Below are 25672 nucleotides of genomic sequence, written 5' to 3'. Positions count from 1 at the left end.
TCACTTTGACAAAAGCCTGAAATAACATCAGGTTTTCAGGTTTGCACAGTGTCTCTCTGTTCTGAGCCTTTTTCGTGTTCAACATCCTTCAGGTGCCACGTTGGTGGCAGCGTTGCAGGCCGAGTTACCATGGGAACACATTGAGAGGAACAATAGTGCACACATTTAAACAATTCTGAGGTGTAAATTAAAATGGATTCAAAAATGTCCTAATGAACAGGCTGTGTGAGGTGAGGAAATCAGTCTTCTGTGGACTCATTTGACCAAATCTGTTAACATGGGTCATACAGTCATACATCTGGAATGTAGATTATGGATGCTGCCCTTAAAGCAGGATCAGCAGAAATGGATGGATTACTCTAGCATGGCCAGTGCTGAACACCTTGTCCCACTAGGCTGGATTGCATTAAAAGCAGTTGCACATCTGTGTGAACAGATGGACGGCGCCCCAGCATCAACTCCTCACTCAAGACTGCGAATGTAGAGCACTGTCCTTTAAATAGCCAACGCCATCCCAGTCAAGGTTTAAACTCTGACACTCCTCTAAGGCTGGGAAACATGGCAGGAAGCCATGTTGTGAAAATAAAGCAGGATATCAACTGCAGAACAACTTGACTGCTGTTTTAGGGTGTTTGAGGAAATTAACAATATCTAAAATCTAAAAACACAGATAGCTCGATGTAAAAATAGCTTAAGGTCGCTCAATTCACTAATTTACAGTCAAAGGCTCCACCTCTCAACTCAAAATCCAACATGGCTGCCATGTTTGAAACTATTCGCTTGTATCTCCATAACTCTTTCTCTCATTGGAAAACTATTTCCAAGTTGCGTAAACCAAAGCAATGAAATTTTTAAGTCAAATTCAGCCCATTTTTTCATTACATATTAATAACCTGAAATACTAGACATTTTTCCCCCAATTATAGTTGTCCCCTTAAAAGGAAAAAAAAAAAAGATACATAAATGTAGTGTAACCACAAATAAGCTTAAAATTGTCACAAATTTGCATCACAGCTTGTGACAGCATTACATAATCATTTTTGATTTATGGTTACAAGATATCCTGGGGTGTAATAATAATAACCTAATGTCTAGTAAAAAATATTGTGGCTCTTGGAGTATTTAAACCTGTTATCGATAACTACAGTGAAGATGGGATTTAGATAAAGTATTATTATTCTACTGCTTAAGATTTAAGTATTTTCTGATGGCTGAACTGGTTAAACAAAAAGTTAAACTTTAAAAATATGTTATTTAAAACGCGTTGTACTTGCTGAAAATCATCGTAGATGGGCTCTGATGGTACCTAGATGGGGGTTGTGGTTTGATAGCTGAAAATATGTCTTGCTCAGAAACAATTTTAGAGGGTAATAAAAGAGGCTACACACATTTTTAGCACAACGGTGAGAAACTGCACAGGACAACAAACTTTCTTTTAAGCCAACGTACAGGTGTCAAACCCTTGTCTTTTGCTTTGAGGACTTCATGCATCTCCTGTCCGCCTCACACAGTACCCCCCTTACATACACCCACAGACCATTTTTCAGATTCCACAGCTGACGAAAGCAAAAGGACAGAGAAACTGTGCCCATAGAAACAGTTCTCAGTGGACCTGACAAAGCAGAGAACGCCATGCTTCCTGTCAGAGGCAAACGCAGGCAATTTCCCTGTATTATCTTCTAAATGTAACAAGTTTTCTTCTGATGGCTTGGCTCTTCTGCTTATTACTGAGACGAAGTTAGAGAACTGCCAGCGTATCATTATGTTGTTTTTTTAAGCCATGACTGAAAGAATGAGAAAGCAGGGAAACGCAGCGAGAGGAATGTCCCATCCTCCCAAATAAATCACTGCCAGGAAAAAAAACATTTTGATTTATGACTAGAGTCACAGTGAGTGAGTCAGAGTTTTTGCATTGCTTTTTTTAATCTTTATACAACGGATGAAAACAAGCCTAGCAGTCGCCTACCTTTATTTTTTGCTGTTTTATTGTGAAATGTGATACGCTCATATCCCTGCATATCTAACATATTGTTTATCTGCTGTGTGATGTGCAGATATTCAGAGAAGTCGGGGTATAATCAATAGAGAGAACTGTGTCACGCATGCATACCGTACACTTGTTCAAAGTTAGAGTTTACATTGTGACATAAGCAGGTGTTGATGTAGATGAATGCAGTTTTACAGTAATAATGTGTTATAAAAAGTAAAGGTCTCTTGCACATGTAGATTGGTATGCAGGGTAGTTGGGTAGGTTGTGGCATGAGTAGGACTCAGATCTAGGGAAAACAACACACATCTCCAAATTGTGTCCAGGCTTGTAGCTGGTTGCTTGGAAACCAAGGGAAGCTGCAAGTTTTTCTGGCTGCAGCTTGAATGCAACAGGTCTGTACAGCTGTTGAAAAAATACTTCAAGCATCACATTTCTTCAGCAGATAACGGACATATAATGAATCTATTTATCACATCAGTTTAACTTTTTGAGCTGAAGTACTGAATTGAACTTTTTGATGACATAATTTGAGTTGCACGTGTACACCAGCTCAGATATTCTTACGAACGATACTGTCTACCATGCAAAGAATGCAGTGGTGTTCTCTTGCTGCTGTAGTCTTGCCTATACAGCCAAGTGTTGCATCTTAGAATAAGACTTACCAGTATGTCACAGAGCTACTAACTCCATGCTTCACTAATGTCTGGGTGGGTGGGGGATAGGAGGCTGTCTAGTAGGCCAAGACAATACCCTTCCCCATTGCTAGTTGCAAATGTCTTATGCTGGGAAATAAGGATACCCCAGAATTTCCCCCGAGCTGTTATCTCACATGACCCATTTTCATTATGACTGGCCTAATGGTTGGTGACTGGCTGCTGAGTGCTAAATGGAAAGAGGACAATGCATAGATGAAAGCACACACAATGCAATGATAGCTGCTGGACTCAAGCTAAAGAGTGAGTATTAGTCAAATCTGAGACCCATGGTCTAGACTGGTTTATGTTGAGTAAGGAGAGGTGGAGAGTGGGTACTGAGTTAAAAGGCGATGTGTGGTGAAGAGGAATCTAAGCGGATGTTATGGCATTCTCAGGGAAATTTGCAGGTCTGGCAGCTGTACTATAGAACCATACCAAAAATGAAACAGGGAGCAGAACAGCCTGGAGGAGTTGAGCCACACAGCTGGACTGCAGGCTGAAATATGACAGGGTGATATTTCTAGAGCTGAAAGAAAGGAATGAGAGCGCCAGGAGGCAAAACCACTTAACCACAAGATTTAGCCGAAGGGCTTGCTTGGAGCACTGTGATGCATGTCCTCATAAACACAAACAAAAACTGAAAAAGAATACATAACATTATGTGTATAGTAGTTTGTGCTGTCAAAAGTTCATTCACAGACACCCTTTACAGAGTCCTGCCTCAAAGATTCACCTACTCAGCTCAATATCTGCCTCCTCCTCCAAGCTTGTGACATTTATAAAGAAAACCATAACAAGGGGGTGTGTTAAAGCTTCAGAAGATCTGTGGAGGGCTCAGCCCTCATTAGAATTCCCTTATCAGTCTTTTCCATGGAGCGTAGGCTTGACATGTCTGGGTTTATTAATCGCTCCAGCAAATATTATTGACCGGGACCTTCTGCTCCCGCTCTCCCTGCTGCAGAAAGAGTCTCTCTGCTCTGCCGCCCTCACATTCCTCCGGTGTCCTGCCTGGACGTAATACAGGACACTGTGACACAGCGTGGAGCCTTCAACAGTGTCTTCATTGACTCTATACTTGGCTTGGGCAGCTCGTTTTCTATGCAGCTGGCACCAAAGTACCACTCACATACCTGCAAGTGTGGGGAAGAAGAAGTTAATCTGCTGTTTCTGAGGGCAGATCTGTGTTGGTCTTGTGTTAGAGTAAAAAAGCTAAAATTAATAGCTGAGATAATAATACGGCTTTAGAATAGAATATACTTTATTGATCCCCAAGGGGAAATTGCTTATTTGTTGAAAGCTACTCCCTCTTAGGTAACAAATACAAAGTTTGTAATATATATATATATATATATATATATATATATATATATATATATAGACCTAAGAGTTGATATTAGTTGATATAAAATATCAAATATAAAAATAATAGTTGCTTAAACTAACCATCCATCCATCTCTACTTATCCAATATTAGGACCTGATGCAGGAATAACATACTCAAGAGGAAAACTTTGACATCCCTCACCTCATTAATACTTTCTAGCTGATTCTTTGGGATGGCTAGGTTTCCCAGGTCAGATTAATGAAGTCTCTCCATCTAGTTCTGGGTCTGCCTCTAGATCTCTTCCCAACGAAATTCATCTGGAACATCTCCAAATGAGGCTTCCTCATGACATTGCCAAACCACCTGAACTGTTTTGATGTGAAGGGACAGCAGCTGTACTCCATGTTTAGATCCAAGATCCAAGGATATTCATTAATCTCCTGCTTCCTCCTCATCAATAATGATCAACTTACATGAACTCTGCTGTTAAGGACACTGACTGTACTTGAGCCCAGAGGAAGCAGGTCACTCTGTTCTGGCTGAGCTACTGAACTTCATCCTGGGAACTTCATATGCTGTTGGTCTTAGTTTAAAGATGGCATCAGAGCAATCTCATCTGCAAAAGCCAGACATGAGGCTTTGAGGTTCCCAAAGTCTCCATGACAACACCATGATCATGTCTATAAACAACAAACAGAACTTGCAAAGTTCACTACAAAGTCAAATGTAGATGCAGCTTTAGTGTTGGTTACACAAGGGCAAGGTGGCTCTTCAAAGAAACCACAACACCCCTTGCTAAAACGCTTCCAGTAAAACAATCATAGGCATACTCTATATTCACAAAACTCCCAAACTCCCACAGTCACCTCAACAATTCCACATGGGTAAGGAATTTACTGTTGCACAGTGAGAACAGAAGCTGCACTGACAAATTTCCAATGCTCTAGAGTAAGAGTTTTCCCAGGGGGAAGTGTGATAGGTTGATAGTTAAAAACACACTTTTCGGCCCTCTTTCTTCTAGACTGTGACCACCTACCCAGTCTGCCACTCTTCAAACAGTGTGGACAAGGCTGGTCAGAACAATGAAACTATAACTTGCCTTTTCGTTCGATTTAAATACTCACTGCAAGGTTGTTGGACTTTTTGTGTTTTTACTGATTCAGGGATGTGTAAATGTTTATGCATTGTTCCTAAAGCTACACATGCAATGCCCTGGAAATCCCTTGTTCTTTGTCTTGGCCTTGTTACAGAAATAGCTGGACGAAAGCAGCTGGTATCAGCTACATCAGTGGAATTTAGTGGAAGTGGAAGTTCTGTTTCCTTAGACTTAGACTTGGACTGACTTTATTGTCATTTTGCATGCACAGGGTTTATACAGAACGAAATTTCGTTGCATACGGCTCCGAACAATGTTTTGAGGTTCCAATGTTAGTTCTGTTTCCTGAGGTTGATAATACATTCAATCAAATACTGTTACCTTAAGGTGTTATATTCAGCATTGCCTGTAAATTTAACACAAAAACTGTGTTTATTTTGAAATCATTTTAAATTTTTATATTAAAAAGGTGTTTTTTTTTCCTCCTTCTCCATAAAGACATATTTTTCTCAATGGGCTTAAAGAGGTAAGGATGTCATTGCAACAAAATTGTTGAAGTATTCTGCCATCATGTGGACATTTGTGGTAATACAGCTATACTTTTCCCCTGACGGAGCTAATGAATGACCAGGATTTGTGTGTTGTTCCATTGTGGTTCTCGTGAATCTTGCACATTCCTGAGCACATTCCTGAAAGCAACTCACGATTAAAGAAATACGCCTCAGATCTGTCAAAAGCTTTTGTGTCCGATGAATAGTAATACTATACAATAGTCACTTTCTCATGAATCTTGATCTCAGACATGTCTGGAACTAAATTTAATAGCCACCCTCATTTTGTTTTCCTGCAGGCACAATGGTCCCTCTTCTGTTTTTGGTGGCAACCACAACAATACCCTATTCCTATACCAATACCAATCCCACTGCCAATGACACCAACTCAAAAGGTAAGAACAATAGCAAGGGCCACTCCACTTCAAAATGATATCCTATTAATGCTTACTAAGATATTAAGCATTAATGATACTATCTCACATTTCTCAGAGATAGTATCATTATCAGTTTTCTGCTGTGATTGCATCTGCTTGATAACAGCCTTCAGCTTTGTATTTACCAGATCACAATTAAGCTCGTAGCAGCAGTTAGTAATTTAAAGATTATTGTGAACTTTTATGCTGAGGACAGATAGCTGACTGGTGGTCTTGTCTTCTTTTTGAGAGCCTCTAATTTTCTGTCCAAGCTGATGCATATCTGTGTTGACAAAATACTGCTGAGACCTGTTATTAAACTGGCTCTGTGGCCATGAAAGAAAACAGCAGCCACTTTGCTGTTCCAAGTATTTATTAGATCAAGTCATACAATGTACCTTAACACAGGTCGATCTCAATAGATTAAACGATTAAAAAGGTATATTATCAGAAATTCTTCTTAAAAAGTATAATTTCTATAGAGTTGAAACCAGAAATGTACATACACTAAATAAAAGACACATGCACCCTTTTTCATCACATCTAAAGTTAAATCAGACTTCTCGTTATTTTAGTTCAGTTAGAACTACCAAAATTATTTATATTTGCTAAATGTCACAATAATGAGAATATGCCAGAAATTTATTTATTAATGTCTTCAAATTCAGAAAATTACATGCGGAATAATTAACAATGAGGGAAAGCCCAGTTGATGATGTCCAGAAACATCTGATAGGTTAACTGACACATTTAAGTTAATTGGAGATGCATTCGTGGTTGTATTAAAAAGAAAATTCAGGTTTTTCATTGATGTATATAAATATCTGGTTTATTTGACATAAGTCTTTTTATTTGATGTGTATAAATGTCTGGCTTCAAATATTAATCTGTTAGACAGTGGTATTTTTCCAGTGTTTATTTTTGTTAATTTTTATTAATGTTTATGTGCAACTAATGAACACCTAAAATTCAGCTAGTGAGAAAAATGTAAAACCAATAAAAACCAATCAGACATAATTTTGTTACAGAAAAGTTATGCTTTGCGTGTTATTGCCGTTATAATCCTGGAGAAGACTGCCGACTTGGCAGTCACTGACAGACACAACAAGAAGAGTAAACCACAAAACTAAGGAAGCTGTGTTCACAGAATCGTCGACGCAAGCATATTTGTAGATGGTTACGTGACTGAAAAACCTATGGTGGTAAGAAATCTGTACAAGCAATGAGTATAATTGCAGCCTTGATGAGGAAGATCAGAAAGTGTAGCTGTAGTTCAAGAGCCACCATACAGACATATCCAGGATATGGGCAGCAACTTGTTTGAAGCCACTCCTGAACCGGAGATATCAGCACCATTTTTACCTGGGATGAGCAGGAAAACGACCGGACTATTTCTCAGTGGTCCATAGCCCTCTTTTAAGATGAATTTAAATTTAGAATTTTAGAATTTGGATGAAGAGATTACATCCACAGAATCCAAGTTGCTTAAGGTCCACTTTGACATCTCATCTGTTGGTTTTGCTCCACTGTGAATTAAAAAGTTCAATGTCAGCACAGCTGTCTACCAGGACATTTTACATTCCTTCCAATTCTGTTTGCTCACAAGCTTTATGGAGATGTTGACTTGGTACCTCATGAATAGAACTAAATGCTGAATATATCAGTTTGTGTAATAAATATCTATGATTTACATGTTTGACTTTTAGGGTACGTACACACAGCAGGCCATAATACTCAATTCTGATTTTTTTGCTGAAATCCTATTTTGCGTGGTCGTTCATACTACTAATGAAATGTGATCACAATCATACTGCGCGAATGGTTTACAACCTTTTAGCGATCCACAATACTCAGAAGAACGTTGACACCAAACAGTAAAGCATTGTCAACGGAAGTAATAGTGAGTGCCGCCATCTATGGATCAATTTACAGTTATTTAGCAATGGGAGCCAACAGTATTGCCAAAATCATAACACAAGGGAAGCTAGTAAAATTGTATTTAGGAAGCTTCTGTAGAGCACTGACTGCAACTTCTGTAGAGAAGTCTGTTTGGATGTGCAGTCAGAGCCAGGAGTGGTGAGAGTGTGATGTGATGAGCTATGAGTTCATAATTTTCAGAATTATACGTTTCAGCCAGTGTTTATGTCCAGATGCAATGTGCCTGGCTTCTGTTGGTGGAAAAATATGATGCATGTCTCGCATCAAAGACGCAACAGTCACATCAAATGCAACATGACCGTTCAGACGTCAAATACTTTGAAAACACTTGGATAGGTACAAGAATTACAGTAGTAAAAACTGGAAAGACGAAGACCATCTAGATAAATATGGTGTGAATATAGTTTGAGTTGAATTCTTCGATTTAATTTTCCAATTTATTTAGAAGCAACAGTAGTGTTTGTGTCTTCTTTCTGCATTTTTGTTGGTACTGCTCTTTTAACCTCTCCTCTGTCCTCAGGAGGAGATAAAACTCACAACCCCCAAATCCTTCCCATTGTGCTGGTTGTATCCCTGCTGGTGCTCATCTTCACACTGCTGGCCTGGTACATCCTCAGGTAAAAAAAAAAAAAAAAGCAAATACAAAACCAAGAAACTCTCCAACCCTTAGCTTGGCTCGCCTTTCCTCCTTCCCCTGGCGGAGAGCCCAGCACAGGGGCAGAGCTGGAGGTGACGAACACTTCCTGCTTTTTAGTCAGTGAGGCGGAGCCCATTCAGGAAGCAGACTCCCTCGCATGTTTAGTCAGAGTAGAGCAGAGCAGGCTGACAGGGGAGCTCCACAGGCAGCTTTAGACTGAAGACAGAAATCTGTACTACATTTTGACACAAACACAGCCTCTCCACGCGCCAGCTAATGAGAAAAAATAAGTTCTCAAGCTTCAGATGGTAGGATGGCAAGATTCTTGTTCAAAAGTGTGAAGTGTTGATTAACTTTTATTGAAAGAAAAAAAATTAATTGATTGATTTATTGTCTGTGTCTCATTTTGCAGTGTTTTGTTTTCCCCTTCAGGTTAAAAAACCAGAAAACAGCAGTCGTCACAACAGTTGACAAGAAAATACCGAATGGCATCTTGGAAGAACAAGGTAATGTAGTAGAACTGTACGCTAAGAGATGCTGCAGGCAGATTGTAGGGAGCGGGATAAGATGGCTGTTAAAAGATGCAAAAATAAATCTGTCATATTTAGACTTTGAGCTCAGAAGAAAGACAGTCAAGGCCGAAAGAGGGAGGGAGGTAATACGTTTTTATATTTCTGCCTATACGTGAAGGTAGTCCCACCAGTTGTTGTGGTGGCTTGAAACTTCCTGTGGTTGACATGAAGACTGAAAACAAGCTGGTTTCATGAACAGTTGCAGCTGCTTTGAGGCTACCTGTGAAGTTAGACGATGCAAAGATCAGACGATGCAAAGACGCTGCCTGAAAGCTGCTGCTCTCACAGCAGCTTTCAGCTCCGCTATTTTAAAAATGGAGCTCATTTGTGTGACGTTTGATAACACTTATCGGACCGTGCAGGAAGCTTTTCATGATGAGGATTTGTGAATGTTCTTTAGGAAGCATTTTCTTATCTAGGAATGGAAAGAGCAGAGCAGGTTGTGCTCCTGGGAGAGAAGGAACTGAAAAACCTTCAGATGGCTGCTGGTTGGAGCAAGGACACATTTTGACTTTAAAACAGTTTAATACTTAAACAAGGCACTTAGTCATATTTTTATTTGGACTGTATCTGTCCATGTGTGAATGATGTGATTTGGTTTGTGTTTTAGAGATTGGCTACAGTTCTGAGTCGTTGTACACCGTTGTACCTCCAGGTCAGGTATAAAGGGTGGCATGTTACTAACACTAACACCCTCTCTGGGTTATTTTTCCAGCCTTCATTTTCTCAAAGCTGTAACTAAATATCAGGACAGGGTGCTGCGGCTCCTCTCTGGGCTCCTTTTGGCTCCTTAACACCTGCTGATGTTTTGTGATCTGGGAAATCTACAGAGATAGAGGAGTAGCACAAAATTGTAAAGACTGTAGGAGTACCTGTTTAGTTTATGCAAAATGTTTTTAACTGAATGCTGAGTGAGCTGATTTTTATGATTCAGTGATTCCCAACCTCAAGTTTCTATTTATGTGAGAAATTTGCTGATAAATAAGGTGGACTGAGTGGGGAAATCAAAAATACCCTCACTATCCTCAGCAGTATTTTAATGTTTATTTTGACGATTGATTTGTTGATTTTTAATGATTAAATTAATTTTACAATATATTTGAATATTATATAAAACCAACGGATTAAATTATTTTCAATAAAGCCATGTTACATCAGTTCCCCAGCAGACCGTCAATGACACCCTCCACAAGGAGGATAAGCCACAAAAACTTATTGCCAAGTCAGCTGACTCACCAGAGTCCTTTGTCCAAGCATTCTGATGGAAAGTAGAGTGGAAGGAAAAAGTGCACAAGCAATAACCACAGGAATAACCACAGCTCTAAGAGGATATTAAAGTAAGCCTAATTCAAAAATTAGGGAAGATTCAGAAAGTGCAGACTGCAAAACCTCAAGAGCCACCATCATGTTGAATGGGCTTTTGAATTAAAATGCTGAAATACATCAACTTTTATTTAAAAAGTTTCCAGTGAAACAAAGAGCATTGTGTTTGAACAAGTCATCCTGCTGAATTTGTGACCTTTTCATGGGTGTTAATGTTACCCAAATATCTTCTATGTACCACTAAAGGCAACTTAAATGCCACCAGTTGTACTTCATCACAGTTTTAGGATTGTGGAGTAGGAGGAAAGGAGTGGAAATTACCTCCGGCAATTAAAATACATTGACTGAAAGGTTCTTAGCTAATCAATAAAAATGTCAATAAACTTGACATTTACGGATAAAATAAATCCATAGTCGGTGCATATTAGCGCAGTAAAAAAATATAATTCCTAGAAATATAATAATCTTAAAGAGCAGCACCAAGCTTTGATAGTAGACCTGTCAATCTATTTTCTTTCTTTTTCTAGTTAAGCTTCATAAACTCACTTAGGTAGTGGGAGTGAACTTGTTCACAAAAACATTTTTGAGTTAATCTGTTTGTGTCTGTGTCCTTCCCCTCTGAAAAATGTCTACCTAACAAAATTATTTATAATTTCCCAAGAAATGTCCTTAGGACAAAATGTTTGTATAGATTTTACTGTAAAAGAGAAAAAAGAAGTGACACTTGTACTCTGACCTAAACACTAGTTTTTGATGACCTTAACATGAAGCACTAAAAAGGTATGAAAAAAACAAAACAAAAAAACCCCCAAACATCCAGTTTTGAAATAAGGGATCCCTGTTTTTAGTTAACATGCTCTAATTTACAGACAGGTTGGGAACCACTGTTCTAATTCAACCCAATCATTTAAACTTTATTTCTTAGAACTGGTTATTTAACATCGAAGTACATATCTTTGATTTTTACTTCTACCAGCTCTACATGATTAGTTTTCTTATGACATTTAATTTTTAGCTTCAAATGATTAAACAAAACTACCAAAAAGAGATGGTACCAACTATCTTCCCTCCCCACAGAGCAACAGACGGTGGTCCTTCTGCCCAGGACCCCCTCTGCCTCAAAGACGTACCTGCCCATCCCAGTGGACCACCTGGAGGAGGAGTACCGGCTCCGCTCAGCTGATGATGGCAAACTCTTCAGGGAGGAGTATAATGTGAGCTTCTCTTTAAATCTTACAAGTTAAAAAAAGCAACTTTCTTTGCTTCGTATATTGACTTCAAGTAGCATTTATGGCACATAGATTGGGCCTTCATCACTGTCCCTACCTTATTCATCGAGAATTGAAAAAAAAAGGTTTAAAGCTAAGAGTGTGTGTATTTTCATGTAGGAAATTAAAATAAGTACCATGTGTCATATTGTCCATGACACACACTGATCTCATACTCACCCACACGAACGAAAAGTACCTATTTGACTATTTATATCTATAGTTGAGGACTCTTGAGTCAAAATAAATTGTCTGATTCATAGTTCAAACACCACAGAATATATGGGTTTTTTTGGAAGTTGTAAGAGAAAGAGGAAGTTGAAGTTCTTCGCTAATTTAGCAGAGGAAGTGCCTTCATGCAGCAGACCACTGTTGATTGTGTTGCTGTATAATCTGTAATTTTGCTTTGCAGTCTTTGCCAGGGGGCAATGCACAGGGGATGTATGAAGAGGCAAACAAGGATGAGAACAAGGAGAAGAACAGATACCCCAACATCCTTCCCTGTGAGTGTACTTTCTGTTCTGTAGGAGCTTGCTTTGCTTCTGAGTCAAACTCGGCTTCCTGTTTCTTTAATACACAAACAAGCGCCATTGTGTCTTTGACACGTTTTTTTTTTTCTCTCGCTCTGACAGATACAGTACAGTCTTCCATTAACCGTTTGCACATGCACTTACAATGACAGAACAATATTCTAATAGTTTCCTCCACAGCTTTCCTTTCTAACACGTGTGGTTCCTCTTCTGAGAACTTGATGTGTTTTTAACACTGGTCTTATACTGCAGTTATGTCAACAGCTCTTATGATAAATAACTAAGCATGTACAAACAAGTTTAAACCTGTGTAACCCTATGGGGAGAAGAGGCATTTATACATTCCTGCATTTTTGGAAACAATAACAATGTACAAAGAATTAAGTAATGTGTTTTTGCAGCTTTTCTAAAGGATGAGTTTTAGTGCTTGGAATAGGCTTTAGGTCTTAGTTTTGCAAAAGTATTCACACACAATGAGCTTTTTTCACATGTGTTTAATTGCAATTTCATGAAAAGTACTGAGTTTTTTTTTCTTCTTTAAAAAAAATCCCCCAAGCTCATTCAGATTGGATGGGTACAATTTGTGACCTGAATCTTTTGAAGTCTTGACCTAGATTCTCTATTGGGTTTAGGTCTGAATTTTAACTTGGCCATCCTGACACATTAATCCATCCATCCATTTTCTGTACACCCTTGGTCTCCCTCAATTGTCCTCAGGTATGAGTGTGTGATTTTTTGTTTCCCTATGATGGACTGGTCCTGTGCGCAACATAGCTCTTGCCCACTGACTGCTGGGTGAAGCATTTTTACAGCAATTTTAGCTAGACTGAAGACAAAATAGTTGATTAATTGAACAGCTCTCAGTGAATTTGTACAACTTTGAGATATTGTTCTATAGTCTCACTACAACTTTCTCCCTCTCTACTGTTTCCTTGGTTGCCATGTTGATGTTTAACTAAACAGACTTGAAATCTAAGATCTAATTAGGCCATTTCTGAAAGCAGTTTGTTGAACTAGATTTTGAGATCTAAGATAAGGGTGTAGTACATTATATGAATGCCACACTCATCAGATTAACAGTTGTAAGGAGCTTAGAAAATTCGTTCCACTTAGTAATTATCCATTACTTTGTGTTGGTATGTCATGAAATCCCAATAAAATTCTGGTAAACTCAATTTTAGTTTTAGTCGACTTTAGTTTTGAGTAAAAATCTGAAAACCTTGAATGAGTATATACACTTAGTGAATTAGTGAAGAAATGTGGAAATTATGGAAATTGCCATCTTTAGTAGTCTGTAATTTCTGTTATGTGATTTACAGAATCTGACAAAAAAAACAAATAAAAAAAAAACATTGAAAAGGCTGAAACTTTATGGTTTCTGACTGTGTTATGTGGACAATATTCAGTTTGATACACTTGTTCACAGGGTTAAAATTTAGCGTTTTATCTGTTTGGCAAGCATCTAAGGTTTTTTGTTTTTGTACATTTGCAATTGGATTTAAATAATTTTCAAGCCTGATAAACTGCATATCATTCCTCATTTTAACAGAGGTGCTTTATTTTTACAGTTACTGTATATTTTGAAGGTACCACTTGTACAACTCAAATTAGAAAAATAATACAAATCCCTCTAAAGTCTAGGTTAAGAGGTACAGCAGGATAACTGCACAGTTTTAAGATGCTTCCCAGCTACTTTATTCACAAAAATACAAACAAAGCTAAATACTACTACAGAAAATAAATTACTCAGCGACCTAAAACCATCTCATCTCAGATAATAAGCAAAATTACTACAAATGACAACACACCAATCTGGGTTGGCCAGGCATAGGCTGCTCAATTGTTTGCTCAGTCAGCCAAATTTTCTTATTGTTCACCTACTCATGTGTCCAGACAACAGCATTAAAATATGTTCAGTGGTTCTCTGTCTGTCGCAGTTAAAATCAATGCATTATGCTGGCTGTAGTTCTCTTCCTTGCCATTTATAGATTCAGAAACTTTAGGTGAACATTCGGCTATTTCTAGCCAAACACTGTCATTGTCATATTTTTGTTTTTGTGTTCAAAACTAGTCTTTCAATGTGTTTAGGCACTGAATATTAGCTACAGTAAAAATTTTATTCTTAGGTTGAAAATGCACAAAAATTGAAAAGAGGTGCCTGCGATGGAGTGGCAACCTGTCCAGGGTGTTCCCTGCCTCTCTTCCCTGCTTGAGATAGGCACCAGCACCCCTACTGACCCCACTAGGGATAAGGGTGTTAGAAAATGGATGGGTGAAAAGAGGTGCACTGTGGAGAGATAAGGCCTTTAAGCTGCTAAAAGCTGACAGTGAGGCTAATGTCACACCAACACTATTCCGCTCGATTCAAATCTCACTTCAAAGCACAGTCTGGCCTTTCTCCCACTGACTTGGATTTCACCAGTAGAATTTCTACCAAGCCAATCAGAAAACTGAAGGACAAGTTGTCTGCCTGTAGTTTTAGCAATGGCAGCAAAGGAAGTGAATGAAGTCTTTCAGTCTGTTGCCAACACGCTTCCAATATTTGGCCATTTGCCGAGCGAGGCCCAGAAGTGCTGGGGACCCTGTGCTCCAGGAAAGCAGTAATTTCTCAGTAGTCAAATACTATTTATCTTATAGGTTTTTATCAAGCTAACTTCAACACTTCAGCAATACCTTCAGCCATCTTGGATTTCTGGCTCCTCTATTTCTTTTTCTGGGTAACCAAAATAGTGTAACAAAACTACCACCAGAAGGACAGTTTATAAAAACTGTTAATGCAGTGTAATTCATAAAAAGCATAACTAACTGGTAGCTTCTAGACTTGGCTTGGTTAGTGAACTACTAAACATACACTAAACACTATTGTGTAATCAGTCTTCCACTAGAAAACAAATAGCCATTACTTCCACCTAAAGTATTTCTTTGTTTCTCTTCTCACTAACAGATGATCATTCCCGAGTGGTGCTGACTCAGTTGGATGGGAACCCATGTTCAGACTACATTAATGCATCTTATGTTGATGTGAGTTAGTTTTTCGTCATACTGATTATGTGAATTCAAAAGTTGACAAAATAATTAATTGTACTAATGTCAGATAAATGTTTACAGTATTGTTTCAGGAGGTTTTAGTTTAAAAAAATTGTTATTTTATTTTGTTTTTGCATCATAGTCACTATAAATATTCTTTTACCACCAGGGTTACACAGAAAAGAACAAATTTATAGCTGCACAAGGTAAGTAAATGTATAAAGGAAACTGTTCTCCTGTTTAGATTTTTTTTTCATTAGAGATTACAATAACCTCATATTTTATTTCTCAGGACCAAAAGAAGAGACAGTAGCAGACTTCTGGAGGATGATTTGGGAGCAGAAAGTAGCAACAGTTGTCATGCTGACAAATCTGAAAGAAAGGAAAGAGGTATTTACTACTCAAGTTCCCTTACCTGTAGGAGAAGTGATAATGTGCACAGATATGGAGATTGCTGCTTTTTTTAAATTAATGCTCTTATGTTAATGCTGTGGGCTGAAGTGAAACTCAGACTTGGATGATGTGTGAAAGACCAGTGATGTTTAGTTTATTTTTTGTTTGTCTATATAAAGTTTTAAAAGCCAGTACAATAATCTCTTTGCAAAGTTGTTTATTTCAGACGTTCTTCCCTAATGTGATTTTGAGTTAGTTTCAATTAACATTTGATTAAATTATGTGTTTCTCATGGTATATTCCTGCAGGATAAGTGTTACCAGTACTGGCCAGACCAAGGCTGCTGGACTTACGGGAATGTAAGGGTGGCAGTCGAGGACTTCACAGTCCTAGTAGACTACACAATACGCAAGTTCTGTGTACAACATGTAAGTGCAAACCAGTTCCTCTTGAATTTATTAAGAAACATTGTTTACTTGCATTTAATCTGCATATTTCCTAACGTGAGAGAGCACATTTTAAGTGTCTTCTGTAAAAGCATGAAGAGAGGAGTATGTTCTGCCAGAGTCTTCTAGAATTCTTTCTCAGTGTTCATTTTAAAAGATAAAGTACTAGAATCGATCGTGATTATAGCGTTACTTCTGGAATGAGCAAAGTTTTAAATAAGGACTCTAGATAAAATCTGAAATTAGAAGGAAGTCAAAGAAAGTATATGTTGAAGAAATGACCATTTTTAATCTGAGACCTATGTAATGCTACCAAAGCATGCAATACAATACAACACATCTGGAATATATTTGCCTACAAATACTGCTCACCTTTGTGACATTTATGTTGGGGACTTTGATAATGATGACAATATATAGTGCAGTCCTGAAACGGGGCTTTTACTTAAGAAGTGAATCACATGCTAACTTTAGCGTTATGTCTAAGTGCTAAAACATATAAACATATAAAACATGAAATATACTGTAGGTCTACAAACCATAAACTGTGTTTAAATTAATTTGCAAGGAGCATAAAATAATAATACATAGTACATTTGATTGCGCAACAGATGGAAGACGACACATCACAGGAAGCTTTATTATCATTAGACAGCCACGGTGTGCAGTCATATTTCCCTTTGCAAGACATCCTAATCTTTTATATCTAGTAACAAGGCTGAACATAGGCTGTTTCAGGCTAACACAAAGCAAGACTGGATTCTCCTAGATTGCGTTCTCACTAAAACCAGGAAGATAGAGCACATAACACCAGTTTTAAAGTCCCTCCACTGGCTCCCTGTAGCTCAAAGAATAGACTTTAAAATACTGTTGTTAGTTTATAAATCACTGAACAGTTTAGCACCACAATACATTAAAGATCTGCTTTTATTGTATCAACCTTCCAGACCTCTCAGGTCTTCCGGTTCTGGTCTGCTCTGCATCCCCAGAACCAGAACCAAACGAGGAGAAGCAGCTTTCAGCATCTATGCACCACAAATTTGGAACAAACTTCCAGAAAACTGTAAAACAACTGAAACACTGACTTCTTTTAAATCTCAACTAAAAACCCACCTGTTTAGAATTGTATTTGAAATGTAATCAATTACAAATTTATTGATGTAACTTGACTTAATGATTGATTCTATATTGCATTGTGATTCTGTGTTTGTAATGATGTAAAGCACTTTGAAATGTCTTGCTGCTGAAATGTGCTATACAAATAAAATTTGATTGATTGATTGATAGATGAGAAAAGCTTTCTAGTTGATTTCTGAAAACATAAATTATTGTCTTAATACAGTAAATAACTTCAATATTTATATTTTAATTTCACAGCAAGCCAGTGATGCTGCTAAGACTCCCCGACCAGTCACACAGCTTCACTTCACCAGCTGGCCTGACTTTGGAGTCCCTTTCTCCCCCATTGGCATGCTCAAGTTCCTGAAAAAGGTCAAGGCTGTGAATCCACCGTTTTCTGGACCTATTGTGGTCCACTGCAGGTACTGAGGAGTCAGCAGCTGATGTAGCTAAATGCATTTACTTGAACTGAACAAGCTTAGTATTTCTGAATGAGGTTTTGTTTGTTTCAGTTATCCACTTAGTTTCTATGGGAAGTGATGTATTTGGGTATGAATATACTCTCTGTGAGTCTGTGGGTAAACAAAAACAAAGTGATTTATAGCAACGAATGTGTTTACAAGCACAGATGTCCTTTTGTTTTTCTCCTGCTTCCCATTACCATACAAGTATCAGCTGAGCATTGTGGTAAACACAGCGTGTGTGTGTTTTCTGTCCCCAGTGCTGGTGTTGGGAGAACGGGAACCTTCATTGTAATCGACGGCATGATCGACATGATGCACGCGGAGCAAATAGTTGATGTGTTTGGGTTTGTCTCCAAGATACGAGAGCAGCGCTCCCAGCTCATCCAGACAGATGTGAGTTAAAGATGGACTCCCTGGTGCATTATCATCAACTACCCATACATTGTGTATTTAACATTTGTCTATCCTCACCCTAGATGCAGTACTCATTCGTCTACCAGGCCTTGCTTGAATACTACCTCTATGGAGACACAGAGCTGGATGTGTCATCTCTGGAAGGACATCTGCACAAACTGCACAACACCTTTGTCGATGGTGATCGTGTGGGCCTGGAGGAGGAGTTTAAAGTAATTTGATTTGTTTCACATTCTGTCTAAATAAAACAGAATAAAAAACTAAATGAAAAGGCTAGTAACACTTAAATAACCTTTTGCTAACCAATGTAAAGTACTTGGAGATGCACTAATCAGAATTTTGTAGCCATTTGCCATCACATTTTTACCTCGACAAGTGGATAGTAATTGTAGCAATGTTTTTTTTTAATTGACTATAGTATGTAGTAAGTATTGTGTAGTGAATAATATTTTACTATAGTAGGAGCAGTATTCAAAATACGTTTTTGTACTCTTCCTGTTCTGAGCAGTTGTAGATGATTTATATTAGCAGCAGAGGTGCAGCACATCACTGGATGAGATTAGTTTCTGTGAAACAAGGTGGGGTTTTTTTGAAAGAAAGAAAATGATAACCAAGTTTGCATCATAAACTTGGATTACTGGCATCTTTACTTTGCGATTACTTTGAAAATATGGTGTGAGTGAATAGTTAAGTACGTTGGGCCTTATCTTGACTAAGATTTGCGAAACACTTTCAGTGTTTTTTAATCCAGCATGTTGCATGATAGTTTGAGTTTAAATTAATAAAGTGTAATCTGTAACTTTGCCATCTTATCTGCTTAGTCTTGCTCTCCCTCTTAGCCTCAACCACAGACATTTCACAAATTGTAGAAAATAGCCTTATGGTCTCTTTGCTTCCTCTGATACTGAAACTAACTGACTTTAGGTCTACAACAAAGAGTGCCATGAGCAAGACCTAGATGGGATCAGAGATAGCAATAGGGAAGTAGGTTCAATTTTGGGTACATCTTTAAAAAAATAATCTATAAATTATGAGTTTCTGGTTGTAGGTCTTTTCTTGAGTACTATGAATAGTCTTTCCATCTAAATGAAAAAATGGTTTCCATCTTATCAAGGTTTCATTTAAAAGGTTGCTTCTGGCCAATGTCTGCTTTAAAACATAAAGCAAATATGTTGTTCTTTGCTGTATATTACAGGAATGGTGAGTCTGAATACATACTGCTTAAGTGATTGGCCAGCATTTATTTAACTCCAGGCAGCTCTAGAGCAATAGAGGCCTGAGGCCTAATTCTGATAGAAGTAAAACTAAATTAAAACAAACCACTGCTGAGGAAGCAGGAAGGTCATTGTGGGCTTTCAGAGCAGGGCTGAACAATGTTTATAAAACGAAATGGCCTTCTGTGATATTTCATTTCTCTTCACATTGCATGCACTGTTAAATATTTTTACTTTGTTTATTGAAACGGAAAAAAGATTTAAAATGTGAACACGCAAAATCAGAAAAGTTGTAACACCCGTATTGATATTATTCTAACAAGATTGTGCACAATAGTATTGATTTGGGTGAACCTTAAAAAATTTGGCCCCTAATGACAAAACCTCTGTCAGTAGTAATATTAATGCAAAAATTGAATTGTACAATGTGCAGGAATGTGCCATAAAAAGGTGAAAGTTCTGCCTTTGGCGCCAACTTTAGATTTTTTTTTTTTTTTAGCAAAATTTAATCACAAAACAAAATCTGTGTTGTGAAGTTAGCTGCAAAGCAAATGAACCTTAGATTTTATTTTAAAATGAATGTATTTTTGTATTCCTCACACGTTGCATTCTTTTGACTTCTCAGAAACTGACCAACATGCGAATAATGAAGGAGAACATGAGAACTGGGAATCTTCCTGCAAACATGAAGAAGAACAGAGTTCTACAAATTATTCCATGTAAGAAACAGGAATCCACTTTGTCTACTTATGGCAGTTTCAAGATATAGTGTCAGGTAGTTGTGGGGTTAGTGACCACATCAACCTGTGAATAGCTAAAATCCACACAGACTTGCAACTCCTTCTAACTACAAATCTTCTACCTCTAACCTCTTCTCCTTTGAAGAGCTTTATTAGCACCAAATGTTAGCAATAGACTCCTGCCAGCTATTCATCCACATATTTCTTATTTTTGTATTATTATTTAAAAGGTAATATTGGATTTTTGAGTGAGGTGCAGTGGATGAATACAGTAGACAGCTAATCTGTTGCGTATAATTATTTATTAGAGTTATCTTAAATTGGTAGTCAACTAAACAGTTCATGTCTGTCTGACTAACTTCTGCCAAGCCCACAGTAATATCTTTCTCCTACATGTAAAGAAACTATTACAGATAATTTCACAGAACCTCACTTCAAAAAATCCAGTTACCCTTCAAGCAGTCTACTCTGAGAACCACTCATGCCAGTTTATATATCTAAAACCTCATCAATATTTCCATTTGTTGCTCTAATGTACGTTTGTCATCTGCTTTGTCCATTTCAGATGATTTCAATAGAGTCATTCTCTCCATGAGAAGAGGCCAAGAGTTCACAGATTACATCAACGCGACTTTTATAGACGTAAGAAAACATCTTTTCCTGCAGCAACAGGTTACCAACAGTACTTATACTTCACCCTGTTATATCAAAAATGTAATAAATAAATGCTCTGCTGTTACTCAGGGATACAGACAGAAGGACTACTTCATTGCCACACAGGGCCCTCTTCCCCATACTGTAGAGGATTTCTGGAGAATGGTGTGGGAATGGAAATGTCACTCCATTGTAATGCTTACTGAGCTCCAGGAGAGGGAGCAGGTGATCCACGAAAGCAACTCATTGAAAGCTTAACTAAGCTAAATTTATACTTTTACTGTCTTTTTCACATAACATGCAGTGTTACTTTTGCCAAAGCAATTATAACACATTATATATTCTGCATATTTATATAGCGATTCTGTTTTGCAGGACAAATGTTGCCAGTACTGGCCTACAGAGGACTCTGCTACCTATGGAGACTACACTGTAGAGCTGAAGGGAGACACTTTGTGTGAAACCTTCAGTTTACGAGACTTGGTACTCACCTTTGTGCCGGTAGGCAAATTAACTTTCCACTATCAGAGATGTAAATGTGGCTTCCTTTACATCATTTGCAACACTCGACTCTTGACTTTCTTATGGAGCTACTTTGTTTGCCTATATGAATTGTAATTAAACATTAAAATTCCGTTCTTAAATTTGTTACCAAATCAAGCAGAATACAAAGTTTTGCTCAGTTTTATGTTGGCTTTTGACACCTCACATCTTTTGAGTGAGTAAATCTGAATCCTTCTAAGCGAATTGGTTTTTTTTATCCAAAGAAAAAATTCACATTTACAAGGCAGCTTACATTAACTAAGCTTGTGGAAGCATATGTACAGGCTTCCACAACCTTTATCTAAAAATATATTAATTTAAAAGAATTCTTACAAATAATAAATGCAACTCCTTGATAGAAGTGTTTTGGAAGTGATGCATCAACTGTCTAAAACTTAGAACAAAGCAGGAAGCATAAAACTCTCTAGACTGCGAGAGTAAAGCAGGATGTGTTTAGGCTTATCAACCGGGAGGTTCTTATTTCATATATTTCATTAACTTCGACCCACTTCACTCTTTAAAGCTGTGATTGCTCATTCGCCTCCCAGAATATCCCTCATCGGCCCACCTCTTATATACTGCACAGCATGCCCCATTATTGTTCATAAACTGCTAATAAATCACATTTCAAAGGTATTATGATCTCTCAACTACCTGTGCATTTCCTCTAAAAGGAGAAGCAGACAAGGACGATCAGGCACTTCCACTTCCATGGGTGGCCTGAGGTCGGCATCCCGGCAGAGGGCAAAGGCATGATTGACATCATTGCCTCAGTGCAGAGACAGCAGCAGCAGTCTGGGAACCATCCCATAGTCGTACACTGCAGGTAGGTTTCAGTTTGTGGAAGTGGCTCATTCTTGAGTAAACCTGTACTAAAGCCAATATTTTGTGTTTATGCTACAGTGCTGGTGCAGGGCGAACAGGTACGTTCATTGCACTGAGCAACATTTTGGAGCGAGTCAAAGCAGAAGGCCTGCTGGACGTGTTCCAAACCGTCAAGAGTTTACGCATGCAGAGGCCTCATATGGTCCAAACTGTTGTAAGTAGAAGAATGATACTGGCAATGATCTGAAATGTATGAGAGATATGTATGTCAGTTTTCACAGCTCCATCAGACCCCAATAGTCAGAAAAAACCACTGAGGACAGGTCAGTAGAGACAAACCAAACTACCAGCGTTATGATTAGTGTGGCTGCCCTCACTCATTCAGACATCTGTACATGCATGGTAATTAATACCACCATCTGGCCATATACAAGCTTATAATGACAGCCACTCAATCAAACAGCATAAAGTACTGCTAATGCCAAGTAGGGACCCTGTGTAACTGGGTGACCTTGACTCACTGTTTTGATTATCGAACATTCGGCTAACTGTTTGATGCCACCATTAATGGCTTTTGGGTTCTGATGTAGATGTGCCTGCTCCTGAAAAATCCATTTTAATCATCCTTCACAGACAAGCAAGTACAACTGATTTTGCTCAAATGTGTCCATCTCTTCTGGGTGCTTCATTTTTATTTGGCAGTTATCTACCACTTCAACAATGAATTTAAAATAACATTTCATCTCTATTACAGGGTCTACATTAATATTGTGACTATACTCCACCTAACTTCCTCACAATGATAGATATTTTGTCCAAACTGGAGTTTTTACAGTCAGTGGACTCAATTACAAACGTGGATTTGAGGTCCAACAATTAATATGAGATAATAGAACTGCACAATATTCCAATCGTCAAGAGAACTGCTTGAATATTTCAAAACCCTAAAACAACTGAGCAACAACCTTCAGGGGGCAGGAGTAAAAGTAAAACAGGATTTTTTTCCAAAAGTACTGTGATAAACTTTAATAGTGATGAGGCTAGGATAAACCACTAACAAAGTGATGGAAATGTTTCAATGTGGAAAAACAAATCAAGGATCTGCTTAGGATTCAAGCTCCTTTATGAAATACAGTGATCAGTTTATAACTTACATTTGTGTGCATATATGCACAATGTATTCTCCCGATAAGTTGTTCATTTTCTCATTTTACTTGTCACCGTGTAATCCACCTTTCTTCTTTCCCTACAGGAACAGTATGACTTCTGTTACAGGGTGGTACAAGACTTTGTTGATATTTTCTCAGACTATGCCAATTTTAAATAAAATTTGCCTTAAACCTGGTTTTTAAATGTTTTTTAAAGCCAATTTTGCAGTTTTCAGTTTCATTAACCTTGTCAAATGATCTTCTATTTTGCTATGCACTTGTCCTACCATTAACCCAAGTTGTTGTTCTGCTGTGATGTATGGTATATGTCGGAGGGTGAAAATTGTAAATGGAAGAAAAGTCAGATTAATGGTGTACATTTTAAAATGTGTATTAAGCATTGCTACAAAGTTGAGCTCTGATTTGTTGTATAATATTGTTTTATAACATTGTTTAAATGTCTGAGTTTTATTTTGAACTGATAGTTTTTGAAATATATAGTTATTGTAAATGTATTTATGTATTGACATTCTTTGCTTGTGTTAATGTTTATTATTTTTGTTAATTATAAATCTTTCATTTACTGCTGACATCTGAGATTAGGGGGAAAAAAATTTTCTTCAAGATACTGTCAGAAATGTTTGTAACAATGACAGCCATATTGCAGAGAACAAAAGTCTGAGGTGGTGATACTGAGCCTGGCTTTTACAAATTAATTCAGCTAGCCAACCCAGACAGACAGAACCTGCCTTTTATCTGTATACAGCAAAAAGTACTAGGAATCACTGCACATTAAAAAAGCACAGTAGTAAAACTTTTTGCCAAAAACCTTTACCACAGAATGTGTTTTTTTCAAGTTTAAATTATTGCTAATTAGTGCCATATTTAAGTCATAAAATAGAAGAGCGCTAAGTTAAATAGAATGATGCCTACAAGTTACCTATGGATGCTCTGTGCAGAAAAGTATAATTTTATGTTGCACAGTGAAAACACAAAAATGCTAGCCAAGCGTAACAAACACAATCCTTTGTCAGTTTCTTTGCCAAACTGATTTACGAAATAAAGAACGGGAACAAGAAAAGACAGGATGTAAAATTTAAATAGATTTTAGAACACAGTCTGATCCATCTGGTACTCAAACACCTAACAGTTTTATTTTTGCTACATGTAAATACTACATGACAAAGTGCTAACATAGTGACCAGTGGCTATGGAGCAAGGAACTGTAAAGTGATTGGTCCAGTTTTGTAAACTACATGTATGTGACTGTGAGATACAGACTGAACAAAAACACAAGTCTATGTTGCCAGGGCTTGATTTCTGTTCAAATAGTCCTTTTGAGGAAAAGTGAGGAGGGCTTGGTTAGACCCCAGCTCTTTGCCTTTGCTCTCTCTCTTTCTCTGTGGGTGGTCTATCATGTTTTGGACTGTCTGTGTCTTTAAAATGCAAGTTGCAATATTAAATTCATCTAAAAATCTTTTGGATTTTAGTGGAATTTTCTTTACAGTGTAGGTTTGTTCAATGGTCAATGATGATGAAGCCCATCATTGTCACTCTTTAAAGGCTGAAATGTGTGTATTTACCAATGGAAGAAATACAGCTGCAACTTTGTGCGTCATTATTGGCCTCGAGGCATGCTCAATGTGATATGGTTCAGAAACAATAGAAAGCATATGCTTTGGGTAACTGACTCTTCCCTTACAAATTACATGAGAACAGTACATTTAGAGAAAAGAGGCTTCACTAGCTATGTGTCAATTTTCTTTTGAAAGAAAACATTTCTTTTGTAGGTCACAACAGAAAACTTGCAAAAAACCCTGGTGGTTTTTAGTATCATTACAATTTCCTAATTCTTACAATAGTCATAAAATAACTAAAACCAAAGGTGCATTTTTTATCTGAACACACATTTAGTTATGCATTACTTTGAAATAGGAATGATGTTGGAATGAGCCAGCAGAGGGCACCGCACATTAAACCACTAAGTTGGTGAATTTGGTGTGGGTTTTTTATGAAAAGCAAAGAGTAAAATACTGTTATGATGGAATGCAGAGATTCATGCAAACTGATCAAAGATAAACAAGCAGTGAGACATTAAACACTAATCAGTAGTTCCGGGCCATAAAGATTTGATCTGCAAATACAAGTTTCTAACCAGTTCAGTCGTCTCAGCAAGACATTTCCAAATCCAGAATGTTACATCTTAGACAACTTCAAAGCTCAAAATGGCATAAGAAAGTAAATTCGATGCACTGTCAAGTATTGCCATCTTACAGCTTAAATTAATTAACATGTCATCTTTTTGTAGAAAATAGGCTTTTAACATTGCTGCTTCTATCTCTGTG

The 25672-nt window shown here is 37.7% G+C and overlaps 1 protein-coding gene across 6 annotated transcripts in view; it reads left to right on the top strand.

The window, feature by feature from the left end:
- Positions 1 to 24804, top strand: part of LOC114152066 (receptor-type tyrosine-protein phosphatase epsilon-like) — a 68256-nt gene extending 43452 nt beyond the window's left edge. For 3 of the 6 annotated variants that reach the window (XM_028029753.1, XM_028029754.1, XM_028029755.1), the window contains exons 3-22: positions 5956 to 6051; positions 8531 to 8627; positions 9080 to 9153; positions 9830 to 9874; positions 11620 to 11756; positions 12223 to 12313; positions 15285 to 15361; positions 15537 to 15573; positions 15660 to 15757; positions 16069 to 16188; positions 17584 to 17747; positions 18047 to 18182; positions 18266 to 18415; positions 20043 to 20136; positions 20723 to 20799; positions 20902 to 21036; positions 21187 to 21312; positions 22029 to 22180; positions 22258 to 22393; positions 23432 to 24804. In XM_028029753.1, the coding sequence (XP_027885554.1) occupies positions 5961 to 6051; positions 8531 to 8627; positions 9080 to 9153; positions 9830 to 9874; positions 11620 to 11756; positions 12223 to 12313; positions 15285 to 15361; positions 15537 to 15573; positions 15660 to 15757; positions 16069 to 16188; positions 17584 to 17747; positions 18047 to 18182; positions 18266 to 18415; positions 20043 to 20136; positions 20723 to 20799; positions 20902 to 21036; positions 21187 to 21312; positions 22029 to 22180; positions 22258 to 22393; positions 23432 to 23506 (2112 nt within the window). In that variant the 5' untranslated portion in view covers positions 5956 to 5960 and the 3' untranslated portion in view covers positions 23507 to 24804. Of the gene's footprint in view, positions 1 to 5955; positions 6052 to 8530; positions 8628 to 8807; positions 8956 to 9079; positions 9154 to 9829; positions 9875 to 11619; positions 11757 to 12222; positions 12314 to 15284; positions 15362 to 15536; positions 15574 to 15659; positions 15758 to 16068; positions 16189 to 17583; positions 17748 to 18046; positions 18183 to 18265; positions 18416 to 20042; positions 20137 to 20722; positions 20800 to 20901; positions 21037 to 21186; positions 21313 to 22028; positions 22181 to 22257; positions 22394 to 23431 lie in introns of those variants that run through there. The other 3 variants (XM_028029756.1, XM_028029757.1, XM_028029758.1) reach the window with 3 other exon arrangements.
- Positions 24805 to 25672: the final 868 nt, after the last annotated feature.

Source organism: Xiphophorus couchianus, chromosome 10 (assembly GCF_001444195.1).
Source record: "Xiphophorus couchianus chromosome 10, X_couchianus-1.0, whole genome shotgun sequence".
NCBI classification, from domain to species: domain Eukaryota; kingdom Metazoa; phylum Chordata; class Actinopteri; order Cyprinodontiformes; family Poeciliidae; genus Xiphophorus; species Xiphophorus couchianus.
Note: the sequence above shows the minus strand (reverse complement) of the source record. Positions and strands in the feature narration are given on the sequence as shown.